The sequence below is a fragment of the Miniopterus schreibersii genome (assembly GCF_964146895.1).
Source record: "Miniopterus schreibersii genome assembly, chromosome: 6".
Taxonomy (NCBI): domain Eukaryota; kingdom Metazoa; phylum Chordata; class Mammalia; order Chiroptera; family Miniopteridae; genus Miniopterus; species Miniopterus schreibersii.
Window position 1 is genome coordinate 41,146,288 of NC_138107.1, and position 27,699 is coordinate 41,173,986.

Genomic DNA, 27,699 nt, shown 5'->3' on the forward strand with positions numbered 1-27,699 from the left:
GTACTTGTTCATTAAACAGGTTAGTAATAATTTTTTTCTGACTGGTTAAATCATTTAAATTCCTCATTACAATTTTATTTTAATGCATAGGTTTAATTGAAGATAGGTAAATTGTTAGTTAGACAACTACAGGTTGTTTAACAGGAGCAGTGACTGGATATATTTTTACCATGTTTGCCCCATAGTGTTGCTTTAGTAAAAAAGCTTTCTTTTTCTTTTTTTTTTTTTTTTTTAGCTAAAACCTTTAATTTAGGAAACTATTTCATGAGAAATTGAGCAGCCAAAAGAGCCTGAAACAGGACTTTCCAAATTCACTATAATTGCAAAGATACAATTTTGTGTTATTGTTTGTGCTTGAAATTTAAGAAGATTGTTGCCTCATCTTATTTGCATAATTGTCATCATTATCTGATAATAAAAAACACTAGGCTTTGAAATACTGAAAAGGGTTTTTGAATAATGAAAAATTATTTTCCTTTCCATGAGCAAATGTTTTGGGGGAAATGGAGGAATATTAACAGCTTTTCCCAATGCATTGCCTCATTGTGAGTCACAGCCACCACATAAGACAGATATTTTTACATCCCTTTGTATTGATGGGGGAGTCACAAAATGATTAAGTAACTTGCCTATCTAAAGTGTCACAGATAGCAAATGGAAGATCTGGCATTAATTTTCAGGCCTGATGTCAAAGCCCACACACTTAATGTGACAATTCATTGAAGAATTAGTATAAGCTGAGGAGAAGGTGCCAAAGGTTCTTTATTTGTGTTTGAGAAATCTGAAGTGGGGTTTTCAAATACTGTGGCCAGTTAGTAGTGAAGGTAATTTGTAGGATGCTTAGAAAACCACTTGGTATGAGGCAGTTTTAGCCTTGTATATAGTTATTTGTGTGTGTGTGTGTGTGTGTGTGTGTGTGTGTGTAGTGCCAATGTCATTTACATAGACATGCACAGACACTTTATTTTCAAAAGGTTGTTGTTGTTGTTGTTATTGTTTTAAAAAGCAAGTCCCAACATCATAACTAAGATTAGGTCCATTTTAATCCTGGGCTCTCTACACCATCCACATCGTCTATATTACCAGTAATGATTTGCTATTCATGTTGATCTGGTTTTGTCAGTAAGAAGTTACATTATGCTCAGTATATTTATTGAATTACTAATTCAATATACTTCAAAGTGAAGTCTATGTATTTTTATTCAAGTCTTCCCTAAAGCTATTTGGCATGAGTTCAACCCTTTACGTAAAGTTTAAAGGCTTAAACTTTGTGCTATGTAGAAAACTTAGATTCATTCTCTTGCAGGTGACAGTTGAAGTTTTATTATTTTGACTTGTTAATGTTTTGCTTCTATGCCTATGTGCTTAACTAGATTTAAAATCCATTGAGAGTGGGAAGTAAGTCTTGAACTTCATAGAATTGTAATATAGTATTACCATTAGAAAGATAACCCGATTCAGCATGCTCATTTTACAGATGAAGTACTGCAGCCAAGAGAAAGGAAGTGAAATATCTGAATTCACAGAGAAAGTCAGTGATAGAGCAAGGACTTCTTTTCACCATTTACTATGCTTATCATGGTGCTTCATAAACCAAAGGCACAAAATTAGTGCATGGGTTTGGTGGAGACCTGCCTTTCATCTTTCCCACCACCTCTATTTCCTTATTTATTTATTTATTTATTTATTTTTGACAGACCTAAAGGGCAGGAGGAAGGGAAACATCTCTTAGGAAAAATAATAAGAGAAAAAGGAAGAAAAAAAGAAAACAAATGCAAAACAAACTACCAACTGTGATCAAACAAGCTAGCATTAGCCTAGTAGTGTGTTAGGAACTGGCAATTTAACTACAAACCCTTCATCATGTGCTTCTGGTCTGAACTGTTGGGCTAGGAATACAGAGAACAAAAGGCTGAGACACACAACAGGACTAGCACTTGTGCCACACAGACCTGGGAGAAAGCTGTGGCCTGGCACTCTGTTAGGTAGCTGTATATGGTGTCAAGTCTGGGAAACACTGTCAGCCTTTTCTCTAATGAGAAAAATAATCTTAGTTCTAGCAAGATGATAAATGAGAATATGCTGTGTTCTTGGACAGCTGATATCTCTTAATCCTAAAATGCAATATAAATGTTTTACCAGCTTTTAAGCAGCGACTTGATTGAAAGGAACAAATTACAAAAATTAGTCATCTTTTACATACTTCCTTTAAATCTTTTTGAGGCCACTCTTCAACCCTATACATAAAATTTTAGACACAAAAGTGGTAAATATTATGGAAATTAGTAGAGAAATAAATGCAGAAACTAAGCATCATGCAATTCTATGTGGTCATATTTTCTTTGCCTGTATTTAAGTTTTACATAGTCATTCTCTTCTCCAAAGATAGAGGCCTTGTCCTATAAGTAAACAATACATGAATGGTTTTTGAGTGAATGACAGGATTACTATAATTGGACACAACTGATTTTAAAGGGTGTATTTCACATTGACTGGCAACCCACAGACCAATATAAATGTGTTTTTTAGTTCCATATTGTTTTTATGAAAATCTGAGTCAAAACAAATTGAGAATTTACATTAAAAATTCAAACTTTTGTCTTCTTTCGAAAAATTAGTAAATTTGTCTAATACCCAGCAAGACAACAAGTGGTTGTTCTTATTTAGAAGAGTGACTGAGTGTTGGCTTTCATTCTTAATAGCCAATGCCTATTCACCAGGTATTTTTTGAGTGCCTACTTTGTGTGCAAAGCATTAATGTAGTTGCTGAGAATACAGGGGTGAACAAAACAGACAAAAACCCTTGCCTTCGTGGAGCTTACATGCTATCAAGTTAAATAGGTAAAATACCAGCGATAATTGCTAAGGAGAAAGCAATGAAGGAAAGGGAATATGAAGTTCCGTGTGTATGGGGAGTAGGATTGAAATTTTAAATAATGGCCTCAACTGAGAACATAAGTTTTGAGTAAAGACCTAAAGGAACTTACAGAGCTTGCCCTGCAGGAACCTGGAGGAAAAGAATTCCAAGCAGCCTGGCTGGGCGTGGCTCAATGGTTGAGCCTTGACCTAGGATCCAGGAGATCAAGTTTTGATCCCCCCCCCCCCCCCCCAGGGCACATGCCTGGGTTGCAGGCTCCATCTGCAGATGGGGGCGTGCAGGAGGCAGTCGATCAATGACTCTCTCATCATTGATGTTTCTATCTCTCCCTCTCCCTGCCTCTCTCTGAACTCAATAAAGATATATTTAAAAAAGAAAAAAAAGAAAAGCCAAGCTGAGTGACAGCAAGTGGAAAGGATCTGAGGTTGGAGCATTTATGGCTTGTTTGAGGAAGAGTAAGGAGGCTGCTGTGTATTTGCTCTGTTTTTCTTACAGCAGAGAAATACTTCTGTCTCATATCTGTATCAAAGATCAGTACAGACCAAAAGGTCTTCATGTTTTAAGAACAGAAGAAAGTATGTCTCTGGGAAATAATGAATATTCCTAGGCAAAATGTATTTCTGATGAAAAGAATCTTCCTAAAAACAATTATAAATAAAACAGTGGCAGCTGTGACTAGTGTGCAGAAAAGATGCTGAAGGAAAAATTTAATGATGGGGAAACAGGATTACTATTTCAGCAGGCTTTGTTTTTGCATGTTCATAGAGTGATGCTGCTCTAATAGATTAAGTGGAAAATTTTCTCATACATCAAAACTTTTTACAGGTTTGAGTTTATAAAAAAGTGTCCACAAAGTGCATTAGGAATTGTTGGCGTGGATAAGTAAAGGCATTTGCAGATACGTATCTCAGTGAGACAAAGAACTTAGAGAACAGATTACATGAAAAAATGAAGTTAATTATTTGTGATATTTTCTGCTGCAGCTGACAGTACAGATATAAAACAGTGGGATCTCTTATGTGGTGATTAGGTTCTAAAGTCAAAGAGTGGAATGTCAAAATTACTCTGGAAAAGTCCCTTAGAAAGGTAATATGGATATTGTCTTATTAAGCCCAGCATAGCCAATTTTACTTGGAACCAGAAATCCATTTCCTCAGGTGAGCATCAGATGAAATAGTCTGCCATGTTACATGAACAAAACAAAACTTTTTTTTTAATGCTACAATTCCACTCAACACAGGGATGTAATCACAGAGTGAGAAGTACGAAGGGACGAAAACCATCTGGAAGAAGACCAGGTTCATATCTCTCATCTCACACTCAGTTCCTTGAGTGTGCAATGTTGCCCATACAGTGTAAAGTATTTCTTCTCTTCTCATCCAAGTAACTTTCAGGGAGATACTATTCAATTCTACTGTACCACTCAGTTGTTTGTACATATAGTTACTCACACAGTAAAAGTAAGTGCAAGTAGCATAAAGTATGATTATTCAATAAAAGATTCCTATTTCTCTGGAATGTTTCCCCTGTTCAAATGCTACTTAAACACTCATCAAGGGAAGCAATTACTGGCTTTATGCAATCTCTGTTATAGCTTCCAGAAGTGATTTTCAACCTTTTTCATCTCATGGCACACATAAACTAATTACTAAAATTCTGCGGCACACCAAAAAATATATTTTTTGCTGATCTCACACACACAAACAGGTATAAATCTGATTCATTCACACTGGACGGCTGCTGTTGTGTTGGCTATTGTCATTTTTTTATTTGACAGTCTAAGGGAAAAGAGATCAGTGCCCCTGACTAAATAGGTATTGCATGTGTTTTTATTTATTATTATTTTAAATTTATATTTATTGTTGAAAGTATTACAGATATCCCTCTTTTTTTCCCCTCCATTGATCCCCCCCCCCCGCGCCCATCCCCTCCCCCGCCAGGCCTTCACCACACTATTGTCTGTGTCTGTGGGTTATACATATATACACATAAGTTCTTTGATTAACCTCTCCCCACCCACTCCCTCACCCCTGCCTTCCCACTGAGATTCATCAGTCTGCTCCATGCTTCTATGTCTCTGGATCTATTTTGTTCCTCAGCCTATTTGGTTTATTAGATTCCACATATGAGTGAGATCATGTAAAACTGAATCAGGAAGAATCAGAAAACCTGAATAGGCCAATAATAACTGATGAAATTGAGCAGTAATAAAAAAAACTCCGAGCAAACAAAAGCCCTGGTGAGGACAGCTTCACAGGGGAGCTTTCTAATTCTGTAAGTTGTAGGGTTAGTTTACTAAAAATTTTTCTTGCTATTTGAGGTAGGCCTGTAGTGCTATGAACTTCCCTCTTAGAACTGCTTTCGCTGTGTCCAATAGATTCTGGGTTGTTGTGTATTCATTTTCATTTGTTTCCAGGAAGCTTTAAATTCTTACAGCACACCAATTGAAAATCACTGGCATATAGCAAACAGAATTAAAATACACTCTCCCAGTGGTGGTTAAAGTACTGTCTGTACTGATGTACTGGTGTACTGATGATAGGAGACCTAGATTTTTGAAATTACCAACTAAAATAATGGGAGGAAAGAACATTTTGATATTAAAAGCTTTTTTATTTTTATTTGCCTTAGGCTTTCAGGTAGTGACCCATAGATTGCTGAACAAGGAATTTATTTCTAAATGATTTAGAGTTTAGGAAAATCTCTCAGATTTATTGCTTAAGGATTAGATTTGCTTGAATTTATTGATACCTGAGGTGTTACTTTCTGCATGGTTGACAGCTAAAATTAATGGATAGCTACAAGATATTACTGAAAAATGACAGCCCAGTGGTTAAAGTCCTTTCTTTGACTTCTCAGAAGAGAAAAAAAAATTGAAGACCATGCCACAGATCATAAGAAAGTGTTACAGAAGTAAGCAGTTATACAAATATTTGAGGCCTGAAAAGTGCTTGCTAGGATGCAGTGTTTTAAAATAGTTTCTAAACTATTTCAGAAGGTTCTAGGAAACATAATCGTCCTTCACCTCAACAACCCCCCCCCCCCCCAAAGAACCTTTTGAAGTTGACTTGTAAGGTTAGTCATCCTTTAGTTTCTTAAGCCATGGACATCTCTCATATCATATTTGCTGGGTTCTAAATTATAAGGCTTCTTGGCTTTAGATTTCTCTTTTTCACTATTTTTTTCTTAATTGGTAAAGTGAATAAAGCCTGTACATATTGGAGATTCTCAGCAAAAGGCAGAATCACCTGTGGTGTTTCTTCTTCCCTTTCAAACATTACTCTAGCAGTACTTTAAGAAAAGCATACATCATAAGTGGAACCTCAGCAGCGGTAAATTACATTGGTCCTGGTCATCTCCTCACCCTTTAGGTGCCAGTGAGGCAGAGGGTAATGGCCCTGCTTTGCTGTGGCACACACCAGGTGACTGGCAGAGGCAGGCATCCAGCAAGGTGCTTTTTTTCACTCTTGTATTTTGAGGGGCCAAGTTATTGTGGCAGTGCTTTAGATAGGAGGTTAAATTACAACATTAACTTTGGTGTGTGTAAAATATCAGCAGACTTGATACTAAATCAGAAACACCAATCTTTATCCTGGATTTTGTATGCATTATAAATTCTCAGAAGTAAGGTGGGTAATTTTAATTCTGAATCATTTCCTGTCAGGTTTTCAGAAATTATATATCTCCATAGAGTAGATTTATTATATTTTTTAAATTACTGACTTACATATGTATTCTGTGATTTTTTTTTTAGGAGGAAACAGAATCATTACTAGAAAACTTGCATGTGTACCATACAAATTATTTTCTAGTTTTGAAATGTCTTCATCAGTTCACTTCTTCTCTTCCCAAGTACCCATTGGGTCGACAGGTAACCAGAATTTCCTCATTTGAAATCTATGAAGTCAGAATATTGGTAGTTTCTTGTTTTGATTTCGGTAGCATTCGGGCTTCAGAATTTGAAATGGATCCAAATTTGGAGTGAGTGCACAATCTAAAGCCATTCCAGCTGTGCACATTACTGGTAATTGAAACAGTGTTTTTTGTTCTGATGGCCACAACTAGAAACCACCACGGGAATCCCAGTGGTTTTGCTTCCCCTACAGTGTATTTGTGCTAAGGTATTTCAACTTTCTCTCTTTAACACTGTTCATCACTTAAACAGAGCTGACCCTCCACCTTGCTGAAATGGAAAATTCCTGTTTTAGAATGTTTAGTGGTTAACCTTGCATTCTACTGAGAATTAAAATGGAAGCAGTACTTCTCCTTGCAAAATTACACTCTGCTGGCCTTTGTATCATAAACCTGTGAACCATCTGTAGGATGCTAATGGAACAATTTTGTATTCCTAAATCTTTGCATCCTTAACTCAAAGGTTTAGAGAATAAATATGTAAAAACGACTTGTTTATAAGATGATTTCTACCATTATGCCTTCTTTTTAATCACATTATCATTTTTATGATTTTTGTATTGCAAAGTGACCAGAGATAACAGCTAATTCCAATGTAGTTTCATTTTCCTCATATGTAAATGGTGTTCTTATAAAGCCTGATTCATGTGATAGATGCCAACTCTGTTGTCATCTAAAGAAAATGGTTGTTTTTAATAACATTATTTTTTTGTCTTGACCATTTATGTGGATTTTGTCAAACTAGTAGTATGCCAGCTTAGTATATCACTTTTGGTTCCTCATAAGTGTGCTGTTCACTTACAGATCAGAGAGCTGTACTGCACATGTTTAGAAAAGAACATATGGGATTCAGAGGAGTATGTGTCGGCCTTGCAGCTGCTGAGGTAGGTTTTTTTTTCTCTTTTTTTTAGTCTGTGCTAAGCCTGCCAATAAGTAACACCTTCCTCCAGACCTCTGCCTGCCAAGGAGTTTTATAAGTAGCCATGTGTGTCTAATATTTATATCTACCTTGAATTTATGTTTGTCGCTTATGGTGTTTCTATTGTAGCAACCATCCATTTCTTTGCTGGTTTTACCTTGTTTTTGAACTTGTGATTTTAAAAGTGAAACAAGTATTTGTTTAGTCAAATACTGACACTACATGAGGAGAATTTAGGTATGGATAATTCTAATTTAACCAGCTTGACATCATGGCAGGGGAAGTAGTCATAGAAAGCAAGCTCACCATGGCCCTTACCTACTTGAGTGGAGGAGCAGCATCACTAGGTGAAAGGCATCCTGTGAAGGAGGTTGCTGCTGACCTTGCTGGGGAGCAACCACGACTAGACAGGGGCCTTGATACTGTCCCCCACCTGAGCTGGCCCTGTTCACATCAACATTGGATAATTAGTAAGTTATTTATCTTATATGAATACGTAAGATATCGTAGAATTAATATTATTATCAGATATCAGAGATCAGTTACCATCCCTGACAAATGTACCTTTTAAAGTTATAATCATTCGTTTGCTTTGGCTTTATTTTTTATATGTGTGGTCACTTTTTAGTCTTCCATAAAAATAGTGACCACTTAGTGAGAAAAGGAAAATCGTGCGTGAATTAAGTTTCTGCACACAGAAGCTATAATTAACAGAAATTATAATTTTCCTCACTGGATATAATGCTTATATGAAAATATAAAGAAGTCTGAGAACTGAATATTTTTTAAGTTTTCGCTTCCTCTGGGCCCACATGAAAAGAACAGATGGGCACAGTAGGAGGAAAATTCACATTAAAAGTACTTTAAGTCCAGAGACTTAATACAAATGTTTAGTGATCTAGCAGGTGCATTTTAAGATGGGAAACTAATTTTATGCTATCTGGAAAAATAGCTCCCCATGGAAACTAGGTTGCCACTGAAAAGCTATGTTTTGTTTAATTTTTTTAAATGCCAGTAAGAGATTTCTATGTATTTATATACTTCAACCAGAATATTTCTGAGACTTCTTTTGCTTTCTATTCAAGTTAACATACCTATCTCAAACACCCAGTTGATTCTTGCTAGGTTTCCTCTTTAACCTTCATGTTTAGTGATTGACTTCCTTTTTCAGTTCAGTATCCTGAAGTTCAGATTCCTTTGTCAGGGAGGGACTTATTCTTTGCCTTCTGTGTCTCCCTTGGCCTGGTAATCTTGGGGTACAAGTCAAGGATCAAGAATACCAATTCCAAAGTAGGGTAAGGAAACATGAACAATAAAAATAATAGGACAGTGGTAACCACTGTGTATGAAGGCTTGTGGTGTGCCAGGCACTGCATTATGCACTTTCAGTACATTTTCCAGTCTAATACTCAGGTATTAGATACTATTAGCCACACTTTACAGTTAAGAAAACTGAAGCACAGATAGTTTCAGCGATTTGCCTAATTCTCTTAACTGTTGATAGAACCAGGATTATAATCCAGGCTTCACTTCAAAGCTGTTGTACCTATGGATTTGGGGATTTCATAAAGCAGAAACAATAGAAAACAAAGTTTCAGTCATTTTGCTAAGCTGAGGTCAGAAACATAGGAATATAAAAACCACTAAGAATCAAATAGAGCAGCTACAGCAAGGGCAGGCAAGAGTGGGTGTTACAAAGGAGAAGGAATCTGGGAACCTCTGTACTAGATTTCTTTTCCCCTTTGTACAGATCAGAAATAGATAGGAGGTCAGGGACACTTGTCAGTTTGGCATTTAGGAATCATCTGAATTTAGGAAACTAGACATTCTCGTCACCTGTCTTCAAACAACTCAAGTCACAAGAGAAATTAAGAAGAAAATGATCACTGAATGTTACTTTGACAAGAAAAACTGAAATACTGTTAGAACCATAGCCTAGTAACATTTCCAATTTGAATTTTTTCCTTAAGTACCTTCTCTTGAAAAATCCCTTTTATCTGGAAAGTGACATGCTTAAGTAACCATAGATCTACTTGATGAAATGTTTTCTGACCATTAAAAAGTACTTCTTGCCCGGCTGGGCGTGGCTCAGCAGTTGAGCGTCGACCTAGGATCCAGGCAATTGGGGGGTTAAGTACTTCTTTTTCTTTTAAATTTTTTTTTAACTTACTGATTTTGAGAGAGAGAGGAGGGGAGAGAGAGAAACATTGATTTGTCGTTCCACTTATTTATGCATTTATTGGTTGACTCTTGCATGTGCCCTAACTGGAGATTGAACCCACAACCTTGGTGCATCAGGACGATGGTCTAACCAACTGAAAAAAGTTATTATTGGCCTATTCAGGTTTTCTGATTCTTCCTGATTCAGTTTTACATGATCTCACTCATATGTGGAGTCTAATAAACCAAATAGGCTGAGGAACAAAATAGATCCAGAGACATAGAAGCATGGAACAGACTGATGAATCTCAGTGGGAGGGCAGGGGTGGGGGAGTGGGTGGGGAGAGGTTAATCAAAGAACTTATGTGTATATATGTATAACCCACGGACACAGACAATAGTGTGGTGAAGGCCTGGGGGGGGAGGGGATAGGTGGGGGGGAGGGGATGGGTGCGGGGGGATCAATGGAGGAAACAAAAGAGGGATATCTGCAATACTTTCAACAATAAATACAAATTTAAAATAATAATAATAAATAAAAACACATGCAATACCTATTTAGTCAGGGGCACTGATCTCTTTTCCCTTAGACTGTCAAAATTTTTTTAAATTTTTTTATAGAGAGAGGAAGGGAGAGGGATAGAGAGTGAGAAACATTGATGAGAGAGAACATCAGCCGGCTGCCTCCTGCACTCTCCCCCTGGGGGTTGAACCCACAGACCAGCATGTGCCCTGACTGGGAGTCGAACTGGTTACCTCTTGTTTCATGGGTCGACGCTCAACCACTGAGCCACACTGGTCGGACAAAAGTACTTAATTTTTAACATTTGCGTGGAACCACAAAAGAGCCCAAATAGCCAAAACAATCTTAAGAAAGAAGAATATAGGTGGAGGCATCATGATTCCTGATTTTAAACTATATTACAAAACTGTTGTAATCAAAATAGTATAATATTGACATAAAAACAGACACATAGATCAGTGGAACAAAATAGAGAGCCCAGAAATAAACCCACACATATTTGGGCAATTAATTAATGGCAAAGGAGCCAAGAACATACAGTGAGGAAAGGAGAGTCTCTTCAATAAATGGTGTTGGGAAAATTGGACAGATCCATGAGACTGGACCGCTATCATACACTTCACAAAATCAACTCAAAATAGATTAAAGACTTGAACGTAAGACCTGAAATCGTAAAACCGGAAGAAAACATAAGCAGTAAGCTCCTTGATATTGGTCTTGGCAATGATTTTTTGGCTTTGCCAACAAAAGCAAAGGCAACAAAAGCAAAAATAAACAGGTGGGACTACATCAAACTAAAAAGCTTCTGCACAGAAAAGGAAACCATGAACAAAATGATAAGGCAATGTACAGAATAGGAGAAAATATTTATAAGTCATGTATCTGATAAGGGATTAATATCCAAAATATATAAAGAACTCATACAACTCAATTGAAAAAACACACAATTTGATTAACAAATGGGCAGAGGATCTGAATAGACTTTTTTCCAAAGCAGACATACAAATGGCCAACAGGTATGTGACTAGGAACTCAACTTCACTAATCAACAGGGACATGCAGATCAAAACCACAATGAGATACCATCTCACACTGCTTGTATGGCCATTATAAAAAAGACAAAAATAACAAGTGAGGATGCAGAGAAAAGGGAACCCTTGCCTTGGTACAAATGTAAATCGATGCAGCCACTATGGAAAACAGTGTGGAGGTTCTTCAAAAAATTAAAAATAAAAAAGTTAAAAATTCCACTTCTGTGTATTTATCTGAAGGAAGTAAAAACACCAACTCAGAAAGATGTCTGCACTCTCATGTTCATTGCCGCATTATTTACAATAGCCAAGACATACAAACAACCTAAGTGTCCGTCATTGGATGAATGGATAAAGAAAACTTACACACACACACACACACTCACACACACACACACACACACACACACACACACACACACACACACACACATTTAGCCATAAAAAGAAGAAAATCTTGCCATAACACCAAACTCCTAGATACAGGGAACAGATTGGTGGTTGCCAGCGGTGGGTGGGGGTGGGGGAGTGGAGGTGGTCAAAATGGATGAAGGTGGTCAAAAGATAAAAACTTTTAGTTATAAAATAAGCCCTAGGATGTAAAATACAGCATGGTGACTATAGTTAATAATACTATATTATATATTTGAAAGTTGCTGAGTGATCGTAAGGGTTTGAATTACAAGAAAAATTGTAACCGTGTGGTGACAGATGTTAACTGTGGTGATCATTTTGCGATATATACAAATATCGAATTATTATGTGTACACTTGAAACTAATGTAATGTTATATGTCAATTATATTCCTATTTTTAAAAAGTATTTGCAATGAATTTGTCATAATTTGGGGAAATGCTTGTTATGTATTCATGAGTGGAAAAGATCTACAGAATTTTATATCACAGTTATTTTAAAAGTCTATACAATAGACATTGACGGGGGGGGAGCATGCAAGTATGCCAGTATAATATGTCATAATTTGATGTGAGTACAATGGTTCTGCATGTCTTCCATACCTGCTCCTCTCTGAGTCAACTCTTGGAGCATGAAGACCTCATACAGAATACGAGTTGATTAATTTTTTACTCAACCACATATTATTATATATCGACATATTTAAGTTAAAGTGCCATTTGGGAACAGGTAGTGGTAAAAATGATGCCATGCCAGCAGTGAGCTAGGTGAGTACACTGGCTTTTCCTGTTCAGCTATGAAAGACCCTAAGATAAAAAACTGACTTTTCTATTGGAGAGAACCTCTAAACAGCGATCTAGAAATTAAATACCAGATCAAGAATTTTTTAGACTTCTGTAGTTCTAAAAACCTTGCTTCAGTGGTAAGGTTTTAAGGAATGATCTAAATCTCAGTCCTCAGCTTAGAGGAAGATGATGGATCAGCTGGACTTGAAGAGTACTATACCCGCACATCGGGAGTGATGGATTGCTATGGCAATGATTCTCAAATTGGGATAAAGGAAAGTGTGCCCCTCTTCTCAGGGGAATTTATTCTGCCACCTTCCCCATCAATTAAGAATTCCTCATCCATACTTATTCCATTTTCTCCCAAATAAGGAAACCAAAGCCAGAAACATTGAGTGACTTTTCTACAGTTGGCAGAGCTGGAATTTAAATCAGGATTTTCGAAGTTCAGTCTGTTTTTCAATCTTATTCCAGTAATTTAAAAGGTGGTGTAAAAGGAAATTTATATGGGCTTGTGGCCAATAGTCCATGTTCAGAACATACCCAATTTTAAAAAATGAGCCAGCAGAGCAAGTTTCTGTGAACTCAACACCCCCACCCCCACCCCCAGAGTCCTGACACTAGTCATCTTGGCACAGGCTGCAGACATAAATAAAAGGAGCCACAGTGTCTAGTCTGCTTATCCTGCGTGTAAGTTTATGAGCCTGCTGCAGAAACAGATTTGTAAATTGGAGTTGATTGATAGCTGAAGGAATTTACTTTATACTGAAAGAAATTATTCTAATTTCTGAAGAAGGCTTTTGAGTTAAACTAATATATTAGCAGGTTAGCTCAGCTTTCACTGAGTTGAAAAAACATGACCCAAAAAACATCAATCACTTTAGCTTACTTCAAAGAGATTAGAGATTTGGAATCTAAATAATTTGTTGTTTTCTGACTTTGCATATCATCTTTAGGTGATATTTAAAGATCTGGTTATGAAAAATGACACAGCTGTACAGTCTGTTAGATGCTTCCTAAATAGCAGTAATCTAACTTTTGATGATCTAGCTTTATCCATGCTGAAGATATATGAGATTGCACTATTAACATCTAATTTCTTGCTTTTATTTTTTAATTTTTAATTTTTAAATTTATGTCTTTATTTATTTCAGAGAGAGGAAGGGAGAGGGAGAGAGAGAGAGAGAAACATCAATGGTGAGAGAGTCATTGATTGACTGCCTCCTGCACGCCCCCAACTGAGGATCGAGCCCACAACCTGGGCATGTGCCCTGACTGGGAATCAAACCACAATCTCCTGGATCCTAGGTCGATGCTCAGTCACTGAGCCACGTCTGGCTGGGCTAATTTCTTGCTTTTAGAACAGAGATTGCCAGTTCTGAATTTGCATCATACCAGGTCCTCCACAATTATCTGTAGGCTTGTGGTAAAACCAAACAGCTGAATTATTGAAGCTCATTTTAAAAACAAAAGATGCTGAGAGTAATGTTTTAGAGTAATGGTTTTCAGGCTTCATTGTGCTTAACAATCATCTGAAGTGTATTAAATGTGTAAATTCCTGCCCTCTCCCCCCAAATTCTGAATCTGATTATTGGGAACCTCAATGTGGTGATCAGCAGCAGTCTGCACGTAACAAGCATTCCACCACATTTGGACATATGGTCCAAGAACTACACTTTGAGAAACACTGTTGTAGAAAATAAGGGAGTAAGAGCCATGACCAGGTGGCTTGTGGCAAGTTGAATTCCCAGTCGGGGCACATACAGGAGGCAGCCGATCAATGTTTCTCACATCGATGATTCTCTCTGCCCCTCTCTCTCTCCCTCTCAAATCAATTAAAAAAAAATTGAGGAAGAAATGAAGCCATTAAAGGAAAAGTTTTAATTGTGGAGAAGTTGGGTGACTTCGGGCAGTTGATCTCAAATTGATCTGTTATTCCAAAACTGGACTAAGGTATTTAATTGCTAATAGTGAGCAATGATTTTTTTATATCAATAAACAGAAAAAAATCTGAATTTGTATTTTAAGGTGTTTTTTGTTTTTTTTTATTAAACAGTTAGTGCCCACTACTACTTTCCTGCTATTAAAATGAACAGGTATCTAAGAAATACTAAGTTTAAAAATGGAGAAATATCTGGTCAAACTTAGTTTGACAACTTATTTTTTCTTGTGAACTCAGTGTTATACTTTTATAGTTCATCAATAAAATGTGTGTATTTCTCTTACTAAAATTGTTCCTAACAGTTCCTGACAGAATTAAATTTATTCATTTTGACATACAAAAAAGAGCATGGTTCCACAGAGGGCACCATGACTTCTAGACGCTCTTTAGCATGAACCGTTTTAGGAATAGACAAACTATTCTTCACTAAGGCCTGAGGTCATGAAATTCTTTATCAATGCATAGCCATTGCCTTGTTCATCTATTCAAACAATGTTTTCTTGTGCTTGATATGTTGAGCCACTAATGGCAAAGATGACCCTGGTTCTTACCTACGCTGAATTCTGGCCAAGTGTGAGATTAAGGTAGCCAGGTAGACAGGCAATTAAATACAGAGTAGTAAGTGATAGGTGAGGTTTCCTGTGCTAAGGAACTAATAGACTGTACAGTTAACCTTCATTTGGGAGGTTGAGCAGTTTCTTGGAGGAGGTGGCATCTAAGATGAAATATCGAGGCTTAGGAGGAATTATGCGTATTTTTGGTTTCTGTTTCACTTGTCATGATCATATATAATTGCTCTGTTGTCTTTGAAGAGGATAATCTCTGAATGTTATTTTTGTGAGCATTTCTGTTTTTTCTTTTAGTCTTCACTGACATATTTTCAGGTTTAAGTTTTTGAATATTTTTCAAAGCTATTTTATAATTGTCTGTTGAGAACTTGAAAACCCTATTCAGACCTTTGCATTAGCCATGGATAGACCCATTTCTCCTTATAGCCTGTCCTTAATCAGACATTTATATAATCAGTACTTAACCGAAATTATTCTGCACGATGAAGCAGAACACTCAATTGCCCTGCAGGATGATTGCTTTTAATGATGGCTAAAGGATTCTCTTTCTGTCTCAGTTAAAGAAACATTTTTTTATGACAACCTATAAAGCTTTAACATAGTAAGTATCACAAGCCTTTTTTGACCCATTTACCTGATAGTGATATAATCACGTAATCAAGTTGGTTAAAGATAAATATCTCTTTTTCTGTATTAATGTGACCTATCCTAGATGTGTTTTTTCCTTTCTCTTCAAAGTAATCTAGTGTGATGGCTTTCAGACTTTCAAATTCAAATATTTTCTTTTCAATTTTCTTCTAATTCTTTGAAAGCAACATGCTAGAAGGAATCCACCAAAATGTGAAAGCTTTGTCACACTATCTTCAGTTCCTCTCCTCATTCTCCCTTTAACTATTTGTTATCAAAACTACTTTGATCAAGGTCACCAGTGACCTCCACGTTCCTAAATCCAGCGGTCAATTCTACTTCATTTGTGTTTTTTACCCTGTTATCGGCATTTAGTTAGTTCATCATTCCTGTATTTTTTTTTTAATCCTCACCTGAGGATATGTTTTTGTTGATTTTTAGAGAGAGGGGAAGGGGGAGAAAGAGAGAGCGAGTGAGAAACATCAGTCGGTTGCTTCCTGTATGCATCCCAATGAGGGGGGGTTGAACCCGAGACCCAGGGGTGTGCACTGACCGAGAATCAAACCTGCGACCTTTCAGGGGACAGGATGACACACCAACCAACTGAGCCACACCGACCAGGGCAGGAGAGGAGATTTTATACATTTTGTTAAAACTAGGGAAAGTTTGCCTTTTGTCCACCCCTAGCAGTTTCTATATTTATTGGTTGTATGACTTTTTTTTTTTCCAATTTGCATTTAAACTTTAGTTGAAGTAACCAGGTTAATTTTTTCAATAATCATAACCTAGTTAGATTTGTATCTCTTTTTCCTAACTTAGTAATATTAGTATTTCTCCCCATTTTTTTTATTATGAAAAATGCCAAACATAAGAGAGTTATGTTGCAGAATGGCACACATTCTGCATTTGTCTGATTGTTTCTTCATGATTAATATAAGAACTTTTAATCATTGTAGTCTTCATGATTTACGTCTGTTTGCTGAGAATAACTTGTCTACTTATGTCATGGCACTTAATATTACTAATATTAACTTTATTCCATTTCGTTCTGTTACTGAGTATGTTCTTAGTGGAGAGATCCTGTAAGTAATGGCTGTCACAACAGGATCCTAATGTGAGAATATCTGTGTTCTCTCTCCATTCCTAACAAAGATTTCTCTATAGCCCTAAGTGAGTTACACAACTCTTCTGCTTGTGCTATATAACAGGCAGAATTTCCTATCTTATTTAAAGTTAAGCTGATTTCCTGACTGATGTTTATAATGCCCATAAAAGATGTAAAGCATAGCTAAAATGGTAATAATTAGAGAAATGATTGTGGTACTTTCAGTCCTTCCAAGCCTCCATTTTAACCTGTAAAATAGGTGAGTTCCTGTTTCCATTTTACAGAAAAGGAAACCAAGGATCAGAGGTGTTTAGTAATTTGTTCTGTATTATAAACATAGTAAGTGCCAGAGCCAGACTTTGAACTCAGGTGTTTGTAAATTTTCTAAGCTGAGCTTTATCATGAGAACTCTTCTGAATACTTCTGAATGTCACATATATTGAGGAAAATCTCTCCAACAAACATCAGTAGCTACTAATGAAGAACTTACACTATCTTCTTCTGACCAGAATCATTTAATATGTAGCTATTATTTTTTAACTTAATTAATTTTCCCATTAGATTACATCTCCTGTCACTGATTCTGTTCTAGAATGTTGGCAAAGGATGAACTGATGACCATACTTCAGGAATGTTTCAGAGTTTTAAAGTCCTCTCCTGAAGAGCAGCTTGGCGGCACAGCAAAGAGGGTAGAGGAGCTCCTGGCCCAGTTTCGGAGCCTTGATGGTGAGAAGATAATATCTTGCCAGCTTTACTGACTGTGACAGTCATAACTACAATAACATGGAAAACCCCACGTTCTGATGTACTGAGGGATGGAAGGCCAGAGTGGTTCAAGATCAGTGAGTACACCAAGCCTCAGAGTGCCACATCTTGACAATCACAAACAGGCCAAGTGGTTCTCTTCCAGCTTTGGTTTAAACAATGAAAAGCATCAAATGGGCAGGAAAACAAAAACATTCTTTCTCCACATGGACAGTTTGGAGGACTTACTTTAAAAGGGGGATGGGGGCAAAAAAAAATCAAGTTTGATGAGAGTAGCAGGGCATCATAATTAAGGACTCCTTTTAGATGTTTTTCTTAAGCATTCCATCAGGTCCTTTATAGATTTCAAAAACAGTGAATAAATCATTTGTAAGCCTGGAAAATTAATAGCTCTGAATTGCTTTCTCAGCAGTGAGGCTCATTGGTGTGATTACCAAAATATGCATGAGGTTTGCTTTTATTGGATTTACGAGAGCTTGAATCCTTCAGTGAAAATGAACTGAGGCAGCCTGGCATTTCTCTGTGTTGATGGGTTACCAGTTCCCTTTATTTTGATGGCCCCCACGTGGTCATTTTATTTGTCAAGTGCTGGAGGTGCCTGATTGTGTACAGGTAGCCATGTTCTGTTCTCTCACGCTCCAGGACTTCTTGTTCTCATGGGCACCACAGATTGATACTGATTATTCATTTTCATGGACTTTTCTCTTGCTCTGTTTCTAGGCACCAATATATGGTATTCTTTTGGTAAAACAAACAAAATAAGTGTGCACCTTTTACTTTCCCCTATTCAGGAAAAATTTTAATGGAGTTTGGGGGAAAGAGGCAGCTTCGTCTATAATGTGTAAGCACAAAGATTGGACATAGCATAGTGAAGACATTTTACTTGGAGTGCCCATATCAGTCCTTCTTGTGTTTAGCATAATCAAAGGAATACAGCTTAAATTTGTTTGTTTTTTAGAAGCCATTTATAACAGCACAAATATTTGGTGTTTTTTGCTGTTAGTTTTTTTTTAGGGAGGGTATTTGTACTTTGTTTTCACTGTGGTCACATTTTTAAAATTCAGTAGCTGGGTTTTTTCAACACCTCTCTGCAGCATAACTTATATAATATTTAATGACCTTTAGCTTCTGGAAGAAATAATTTATCTCATGGGCCCTTGACCCCCTGCCACATAAAAAAATAGCTGAAACTTTATTTCTCTTGGAGTAGTAGAAATGTTGGTTCTCTTGACTTGAATGGATTTATCCCAGTTGCTGTATATTGGTTTTGTATTAAAAACAGAAGTCAGAGAGGAGGAAGATGCTTCTGGGTCACAGTCCAGGGAGCTTCAGAAGACAGACCTGTATCATCTTCAGAAGGTCAGATCACTTTCTTTTCCTTCCAACAACATACTGTGATACTCCCTTTTTTCTGTATGTACTCTAGATTATCTCTGCATGGATGTTCTTATTTTCCTCTTAAAACCACAACCAGGAACAAAGCAGACTTTGTAACCCACTTACAAATTAAACATCCTATTTACGCCACTGCCGTCCTCATTCTCTGTGTACACAGCCTGGAGTTTACTAGTGAACATAGGTGGAAACTCTTCCTGTAGCCCCAGAGAGAGAAAATTAACTAGCAATAAGGGAAAATGGGAACATCATTGCAAAAATAATTAGATTATTTATCTGATGTATTTATTTGTCTTTCTGTTGAGGCTACCTCATTAGTTTTAGATACTTTTCTTGATTTTTTAATGCATATTCAGTGTAGAGCAGAATTGAGCCACGGTATACCCAATATAATATTTTTCAGATAGTTCTAACTTTAGAATCTTGGTTGTTGAAGTATTGAACCTTCTTTGTATAGCATGAGACACAGTTATGGTAAATATAGAGTAAAATTTCAATCTAAGCAAAACAAAACACATGGAATCTATCTTGTTAGTATGGTGACAAGGCAAGGCTTCTCTCCTCTTCTCCTCCCCCTCCCCTCCCCCCTCCCCCTCTCCCCTTGTCCTTTACCTAAATGAAGTCATGAGTTGCGGATAGTGAGCACTCTGCCATATAACTTAGTAACGAAGTGAACTGCCCTTTTTCTCTTTCCCTGAAAATTCACTCAGTATTTGAAGCAAAACACCTAAGAGGAGAGATTCTTTCCAGACCTTAAGAATAAAAAATAACCCTTTTTGATCTGGCTCTTTCTTGCACATTCTGTCTAATGCAAAGGGCATCAGCTGCCTCTGCCTGAGCCAGAGTTCCCTTCTGAGGAGTTTTCTTTCTCAGAATCACCAGAAAAGATATGTTCTTTCCACCCACAGTCCTTATTGGAGATGAAAGAGTTAAGAAGAACTGGTAAGAAGCTGACCAAGTTTGAAGTCCTGAGAGGAAAAGTTGTGAACTTCATTGACAGTCTGGTGAGGTGAGTCTGTTGCTCTTAAGAGCTAAAAGTCAGGCTCTTTTCCCAAATAGCACTGGTGTGACAGCTGTCTGTAGCCATCCTGGGACACTTTCCCCTAGATCAGACTTTATGCTTTTCAGATCCCTCCTTCCAGCTTAGAATTGTAATTCGGATTGTCTTTCCATCCTTACGAAGATCAACAGGATTTAGTTCATGCTTTTCCTGCCAGTCAAGAATAAGGGTTAAGTTTGACCTTGTTCATTAGGCTGGGGTGGGGGGTGGGGGTGGGAGCAGGAAGTGCTTTTCCCTTTCTAATAGCACAGTGTGTGCATTGCACTACATTCTTTCTCTGTCTTTGCTAGGAGTATGCTGGACCTGGGCCAAGTCCCGAAAACAGAGCAGACTAGCTGTAATGTCCTATTTTATTCTGAGTAAAGACTTCTAATTCTAAAGAATGCTTGTGCAACTCATTATCAGCACTAAATTCATGTTGAGAAGTGTACTCATAGTAAACTTAGAAGTCTACCAGTCCTGCCTGTATTTTAAGATGATTCCTTTTTGGGAAAACCCCGATCATTGCTATAGAAAAACATGAAAAGTGTGAAAAATAAAATGATTTAATAGTTAAAAAAACCTTATTTATCATTGCTTATTATTTTTTTAATGGCAGTTGAAACTCAACAGCCAGCTAGGCACTGAAAAGAGCAGCTGAGTTATTGAAGACAAAGAGTGGTTTTCTGATAAATTACCTCACCTTCTTGAAAGTGAAAAGTTCCATTTTCCAGGACAGTGTTGGCACAGATTCACTGTTCCTAGTTGTTGGGGAGAAATTACACTAATATCGTGAAAGAGGTCCAAATGATCAACCAAGTATGACAAAGGCAGGTTACAGTGAAAGAAATATTTCATATAAAAGTGATGCAATGCAATATTGAACTGACCTACAAGCCAGAAATGTGACCTTATGGAACTCGTAGAGTTAATCTTGCCCTACTGGCTTTCCTGTTCCTGGCTCTTCCTTTTACCAGGTTGTGACCATTGTAGTTGCTAAAAATAATTTTGCAATGTAATGTATCATAATTTCTAAGCCAGATGTCAAGTTCCCTTTTGAGTTCTCACAAATCCCAAATTGTAGGCTCTGAAAGCAAACAATTTCTCTTTTGTGATCTTTGACCTGATTGTCTGACTTTGTATGTTTCTGAGTATTTACTGAAATAAAGCTGAGCACAATTGAAGTATGTTGTGAAATCACAAAATTTTTCATACTAGGATTCCTTCTCCTAGGAGGGAAGAGATTAGGATTTGTAGCATATTAGAGCTAAAAGGAATTCACTCAGAGTCATGTGGCAGCTAAAGCCCAGAGAGAGGCTGACTGTGGAGAGTCCCAGTCCCAGTATGCTGACATCTGTCAAAAGGCCCTCTCCATTTATCCATACTGTCCCCAAGGATCACTCACATCACAGATGTTTGAACAGAAGTTGGAGTTCTGGAGAAATGCAAAGGAAGATGACCTAGAGCTGTGTAAACAAGCAATATGCAAACAGACGTGAAACTCTTTACTGAGCTGCAAGTTAAAAGGAAGAAGAGAGAAGCCAAAGGGATGCATGAAAGGAAGTGACAAAGGGAGGAAAAGACTGAAGCTCAAAAAGCCAAATGGGACAGAGTGGCAGAAAAAGTTTGAGGAAAGTCGAGGTGGCCATGTGGACAGCTGGGCAACCTCCAAGCAAATAAAAAGGGGAAGAAGAAAAATGGGACCTTCCTGAAACCACCAAAAGTAAAAATGAAGCAGCATTGAGTAATCACCTGGGGTCACAGCCACAGAACCTTCCCCCAACTGGCTCCCCTCCTACTTTGAAGGACTCATTCTTACCTCCCATTTCTACCCCAGCATAGAATAGTAGTTGCTTTTAGTCTATTTTTGTTTTCAATTCAATTTTATATCAATATGAGTTGACTGAGTTAGTGACTTCTTATTCTGCCTTTGGTTAGTGTGTGCTAAAGCTTCTCCCTTCCAGGCCACCAAAGAGCAACGTCACTGTCATGGCTGAGGGTGAATTTTTAAAAATTGATTTTAGAGGGAGAGGAAAGGAAAGGGAGAGAGAAACATTGATGTGAGAGAAAAATTGATCAGTTGCCTCCCATACGCACCCCCACCAGGGATCGAACCTGCAACCTTGGGTATGTGCCCTGACCAGGAATCAGACCGGCAACCCTTTGGTGCACTGGATGATGCTCAGTGGAGCTACGCTGGCTGGATTGAAAGTGAATTTTTTAATGCTTTATTTTTTAAGTTCAGATCTACAGTTGGCTTGTCATAAATAAGAGAACAGTCACGTTACATTCTTTTTAATAATTGAAATTTTAATGATGAACAATTTGCTTGTTTTTCAGTACTCTGATGGCAAAATTTAGCCTTTTCTGCTTTCTAAAGTAAAAAGTAATTCTAACATGTAAAAAACTTTCCAGGTATCATTTCTATGAGAGATATCAATTAAAAAATTTTGTGTGATCGAAAAAGAATTTTTTAAACTCTTAATTCCAGGCCTGAAGCCTGTTTAATGTTGCAGGAGTTAAATGTTTGCTCTGGCAAGGAATGTGGATATCTCAGTTTTCTAAACAGTTTAAGAAAGTGTTCCTTAATACTTTAAGAAATTCTACTTTAAAGATTTTGAGCAGAAGTATAATTTATGTACACTTGTTCCTAAAGATTTAAATCAGAACAAATATAGTTTCTTGTATCCTAATGAATTCTGGAAGTTTTAAAAAATACATGGAAGAGGTACTATTCTGAGTGAACCTGCACTGAATTTGATATTTGGGTTTGTTTCATTTGTTGGTTTTTGGTTTTTGTCAGTTTTGCTCTTTAAACAAATTGCTCAGTCTTCCCCCAAGGATTCACAAAAATGTTGTATTGAAATTAAACCTGTGCCTGTCTAAAAGTGGATACCTGACTTGGGCTGTTTCAGAGAATACCTTCTGCCTCCAGAGACACAGCCTCTGCATGAGGTGGTTTACTTCACGGCCGCCCACACCCTTCACGAGCACCTGAGTGCTGCTCCGCGGATGGCCCTCCACACCGCACTCAACAACCCTTACTATTATCTCAAGGTGAGGAGCAGATTCACCTGACAGGGTAGGTCAGACCCCAGGCATTATTCATCACAAAAATACTGCAAGTTTACAGTTCCTAGGGACCAGGGAGTTAGTTGGCCCTTCAGGGTTGTGCCTCTTTCAGATACTTTAAAAATCCTTTAGACTTCAGAAGGCGTTTTCTAAGCTAGAAAAAATAATCAATAGTCAACTAATGCTACCAACTTTGGATCATGCGTAAATGTCTTCCCCTTTGTGTGATAAAACTACAGGCACTAAAACTTGAGTATAATGCTGCTAGTCTTATGAAATAAAGGAAATGTTTCCAACAATAACAGCAAATAATGGCTCAGACTTATATGGCCTAATAAAATTACTTAGAAATACTTTGGGATTTCATCTTGGATTTTAAACCAAAAAAAAACATCTACTCAGAGAGTATCTCCAGAGCTGCATGTAGATGATGGCTAGCAACCTGCTAGGGATAAAACTGCCAAAAACCAGACACATTTGATAGTTCTAATAAATTGTTCTTTAAACTGAGAGTACAAGACAGTTCAGGATTTTCTTATAGCCAGGTAAAGTGATCACTTACAACATTCCAGTAAGCTATATTCTGGTAAATTACATACATATATAAAAATAGTTCGTTGATAATTTGTCAATAAGTTAATATTAATTTATTAGTTATCAACTCAGCTAAGCACCTAGAAATCTTGCCACAAAGGACACCTAAGAAGCGACTCCATGAAACCTATGAAGAGTGTCCTTATGTACTAGTTTCCTGTTCCAAAGTGGCACATAAACGTGCTAAAGTATTACAAGAGAATCCTGTGCAGGAAGATATAAATCAGTGGTTTTCAGTGATGGTGAGTAGTGGGGAGCTTAATTTCATAGAGCACAAAACATCAATTATTTTTATTATATAAAGCACACATTAAAACTCTTACAAAATCTTCTGGCTTAATGGTAGGTCACAGAAAAGAACTGGTGATTTCAGCAGTCTTTGGGAGTATTACAATCTCCATGGCTAAGTGTATGTGTGAAAGAGATTTCCTCAGAATGAACCATGGATTTCAAATAAATTGAAAAACACTGATGGTTTTTGTAGGGGTTAGGATCTTCAGCGTTGACAAGTCTGTCTTTGGGAATAGCCTTGATAGTGGTGCGTTGGTATTAATAGTATATTAACTGCTAGAATTCAAGTAATTTCAAATGTTCAAGTGGCAATTTGTCGAAAATCCACAAAGAATTCCATCAACTTTTTGTGAAAAGTTGAAACCAAAAATGCATCAGGGTCTCAGAAATTAGTAATGTATTACCAAAATGAAAAAAAAAATTACAAATAAGATGAAAAATATGTCTTCTGATCCTGGGAATACTCTTCTAGTGGCTAGGAGCTAGGGGATTATGACCAAGACTTAATCCTAAACTGTTGAAGAGTAAAGGCAACTCACTAAATGAAACGAGACTCCATTTACTAATAGCTTACTAAATTTAGGTTAGGGGGTTTATTAATGTCTGATTTTGTTCCTAATCATTTCTAAAAGATAGTCATCTTAGTTTACTGTTATTTTTAGAATGAAGCACTGAAAAGTGAAGAAGGCTGCATTCCAAATATCGCCCCAGATATCTGCATAGCATATAAACTGCACCTCGAGTGCAGCAGGCTCATCAACCTTGTGGACTGGTCCGAGGTAGGTGGGGGGAAAAGAGCAAGCTGTGTTTGTATACTATCCGTGACACTTTCCTGATATGACTTTATACTTTTGGTACTTTGGAACTCATACTTTGTTTTTTTTTAACATACTGTCTTGTTTAGAAAGCATAAATCATCTCATATTTCAAAAATTCCTCCAGAATAGCAGCTAAATGCTCCACAGCCCCATTCACGATCCCCTGCACTATGATCCCACAGCCCTCAACCAAGCTAATGGTGCATTCGTGCCAGGTCAGAGTAAGAATGGGATCAAGCTGAGCAGTTTAGATCAGTTTTGTTATTCCACAAAATAAAAGTGTATTAACTAGCATTTCCCTTCTAGCATAAAAGAAAAAACACACATTGGAATAACTACACCAACAATCACGAAGCACAAGGAATACTTGGCAAGGCCACAGACAACTGTTGTTTTTAAGTAACTATTCTTTCCCCCCTCAGAATATTACAGTTACCTCTTTTGAAGGCCCTATTTTCCAGATGTCTTGTCACGGTTTAAAAATATTCATAATTGGCTGGTTCCAAGAAAAATAAGCATTTTCCTGGAGGTTGGGGAGTATAGGATACAAGGCATTCTCCGTTTTCCAACTTCGACTAGTTTTTTTCCTGCACATTTCTTCTCTGAAAAAAGATTCAGGAACCACTTTATTATCTTCTAATGTGTACCTGATTTAAAGTGATCATCAGTATAGTTTTCAGAATCTGAAATTTGGTGTAATTTTTTAAAATGTGCCAGTTAGCAGCAGCAGTGCTTGACCTGGCTTCATGTAGAGCCATCAAGGGCAATTACAGATGTTGGCAACAGTAGAGGTTTTTATTTTCTTCTGTCTTGTCTCTCAAAAGGCTTTTGCAACAGTTGTAACAGCTGCTGAAAAAATGGATGCCAATTCTATAACCTCAGAAGAAAGGAATGAAATTATCCAGTATCCTTTTAAAACCATTTCTACAGTGTCCAAGTATATGTACAGAATGTTCATAATTTTTCCAGATCTACATTAGAGATTTATAAAGATGTGGTGCTACCAACCCTATTGGTAATATTAACCATACCATCCCAGAATGATGTTTCTAAACATTTAATCTGAATTTAATCTGAGATCAAATCCAAAATATTTGGTTTAAAATTTATAGCAAGGTCATATTCCAAAATTCACCAAAAATATCCAAAACTGTCATTATTGAATTCTCTATTTGTATAAGGTTATTAATATACTTATTAGGAGTGGGGGTGGGGGACACAATTTTCATACTATGGAAAGAATTAGGTAAACATTAAGCATTTTTCCACACGTCTGACTAGATTCTAATTACTGTTAATGTTTTCCCATAAGGGTTACTGTTTAACTTAGGAGTATATATTTGAACTATAGTTCAGTTTACCAATGTTTTAACATAATTTCCTTAACTATACCCTCCAGTGCTCGGTTTATTAGAGCTGTTTCTGAACTAGAACTTCTAGGATTTGTAAAACCTACCAAACGGAAGACTGACCACGTGGCAAGGCTAACATGGGGAGGCTGCTAGAAAGCAAATGAATGAAGCCAGAAGGACCCCACTTAGCTTAAGAGAAAAGGGAGGCCAGTCATAAATAGATACTACTAAAGGAAGACAAATGTGTGATCCCCATGTGATGTTTAACCAGAAAGTAGACTGTTAATCCCAGACAGGAATGTTTCAGAACACCTTTGGAGTCCTTTAGAAGCCAACAAATAAGATGCTTATATTGCAGCTAAAACCTCTCTCACATTGTCACTGTAATCTTCATGTCATTAATAAACTGTTCTTGAACATAGTATATAAATGTAATAAATCTCTTTACTCAGGATTATAAAGTATTTGCAATTGATTTAATAGTACTCATTCCTGCTCCAAAAGACATTTTGGGGACAAATGGGAGAATCTGAGTATGGACTGGATGTTAAATTAGGGAAGTATTATTTTAAGTGGGATAATGGTTTCTAGTTATATAGAAGTACTACCTTATTCTTAGTAGCTACAGAACATATGTTCTTTGAAATAAAGTATAAACACAAAGTAAATATGGTACAATATCTGTTCACTTTAAGTGTACTGAACTGTTGTTTTTGTTTGAATGTTTTCCAAATAAAATGGAAAAAAAATTCTTGAGTTTTGCTCTAAAGGCTATATAGAGCAGAAAAATAGGGTAGTAGGGCTAGAGGAGGATTATAGGATCAAAAGATTTTTAACAGCATGTTTATTATGCTTATGGGGATGATAGAGGAGACCAAAAAAAAAAAATGGATGCAGGAAAGAGGACTGCTGGAACTGTCTTTGAATGAGAAATTTGGATCTAATTTTTAACTAGGGCAAATGCAGGTGCAGAGCTTTATTGGAGCCATGTCCAAGTAGACAGGGACAGGATATTAGGTGCTTAGCAGATATTCACTTAATACCAATTACTGTATAATTTTGAAGGGAGTAGATAACCCAAGTAAGAATCACTACCAACCCTAAGTTTGTGGTCACCTAGGGAGCGTATTAAACAGATTCCAACAGTCCTCCCCCATGCCCCCATCTTCTAAAAGTCTCTGGGGCTAGAACATGGGATTTTTCCTAGAAGTTCTCCAGTTAATAATGCTGATGCAATAAATGTCTCATTTGGAAATTATTTTCTTTAGCAATATAAGTTCTTACCATAGGCCAAAGATAGCTTTGACATCTTAAACTTCCAAGATGTTTTTCTCAGATTGCCTGTGCCCTATTTTCCCTCAAAAAATACAAAGAATTATACCTGGCAGTTTGCCCCGGTAAATCAGAAATTTATTGAACACATTAAGTACAGCATCATACCAGTACTGCCCTTTATAAAAGAATAAGATGACTGTTAGCACACTCAATTATGTAGGTATTTACCTATT

The 27,699-nt window shown here is 37.0% G+C and overlaps 1 protein-coding gene across 2 annotated transcripts in view; it reads left to right on the forward strand.

Moving 5' to 3' along the window:
* The window catches only part of ORC3 (origin recognition complex subunit 3), a 50,322-nt gene extending 23,390 nt beyond the window's left edge, over nt 1-26,932 (forward strand). For both annotated transcript variants that reach the window (XM_081140938.1, XM_081140939.1), the window contains exons 12-20: nt 6,633-6,749; nt 7,595-7,674; nt 17,458-17,591; nt 18,913-18,989; nt 19,934-20,034; nt 22,980-23,121; nt 24,684-24,800; nt 25,664-25,743; nt 26,239-26,932. In XM_081140938.1, coding sequence (XP_080997064.1) covers nt 6,633-6,749; nt 7,595-7,674; nt 17,458-17,591; nt 18,913-18,989; nt 19,934-20,034; nt 22,980-23,121; nt 24,684-24,800; nt 25,664-25,743; nt 26,239-26,344 — 954 coding nt within the window. In that variant the 3' untranslated portion in view covers nt 26,345-26,932. The remainder of the gene's footprint in view (nt 1-6,632; nt 6,750-7,594; nt 7,675-17,457; nt 17,592-18,912; nt 18,990-19,933; nt 20,035-22,979; nt 23,122-24,683; nt 24,801-25,663; nt 25,744-26,238) is intronic.
* Nucleotides 26,933-27,699: the final 767 nt, after the last annotated feature.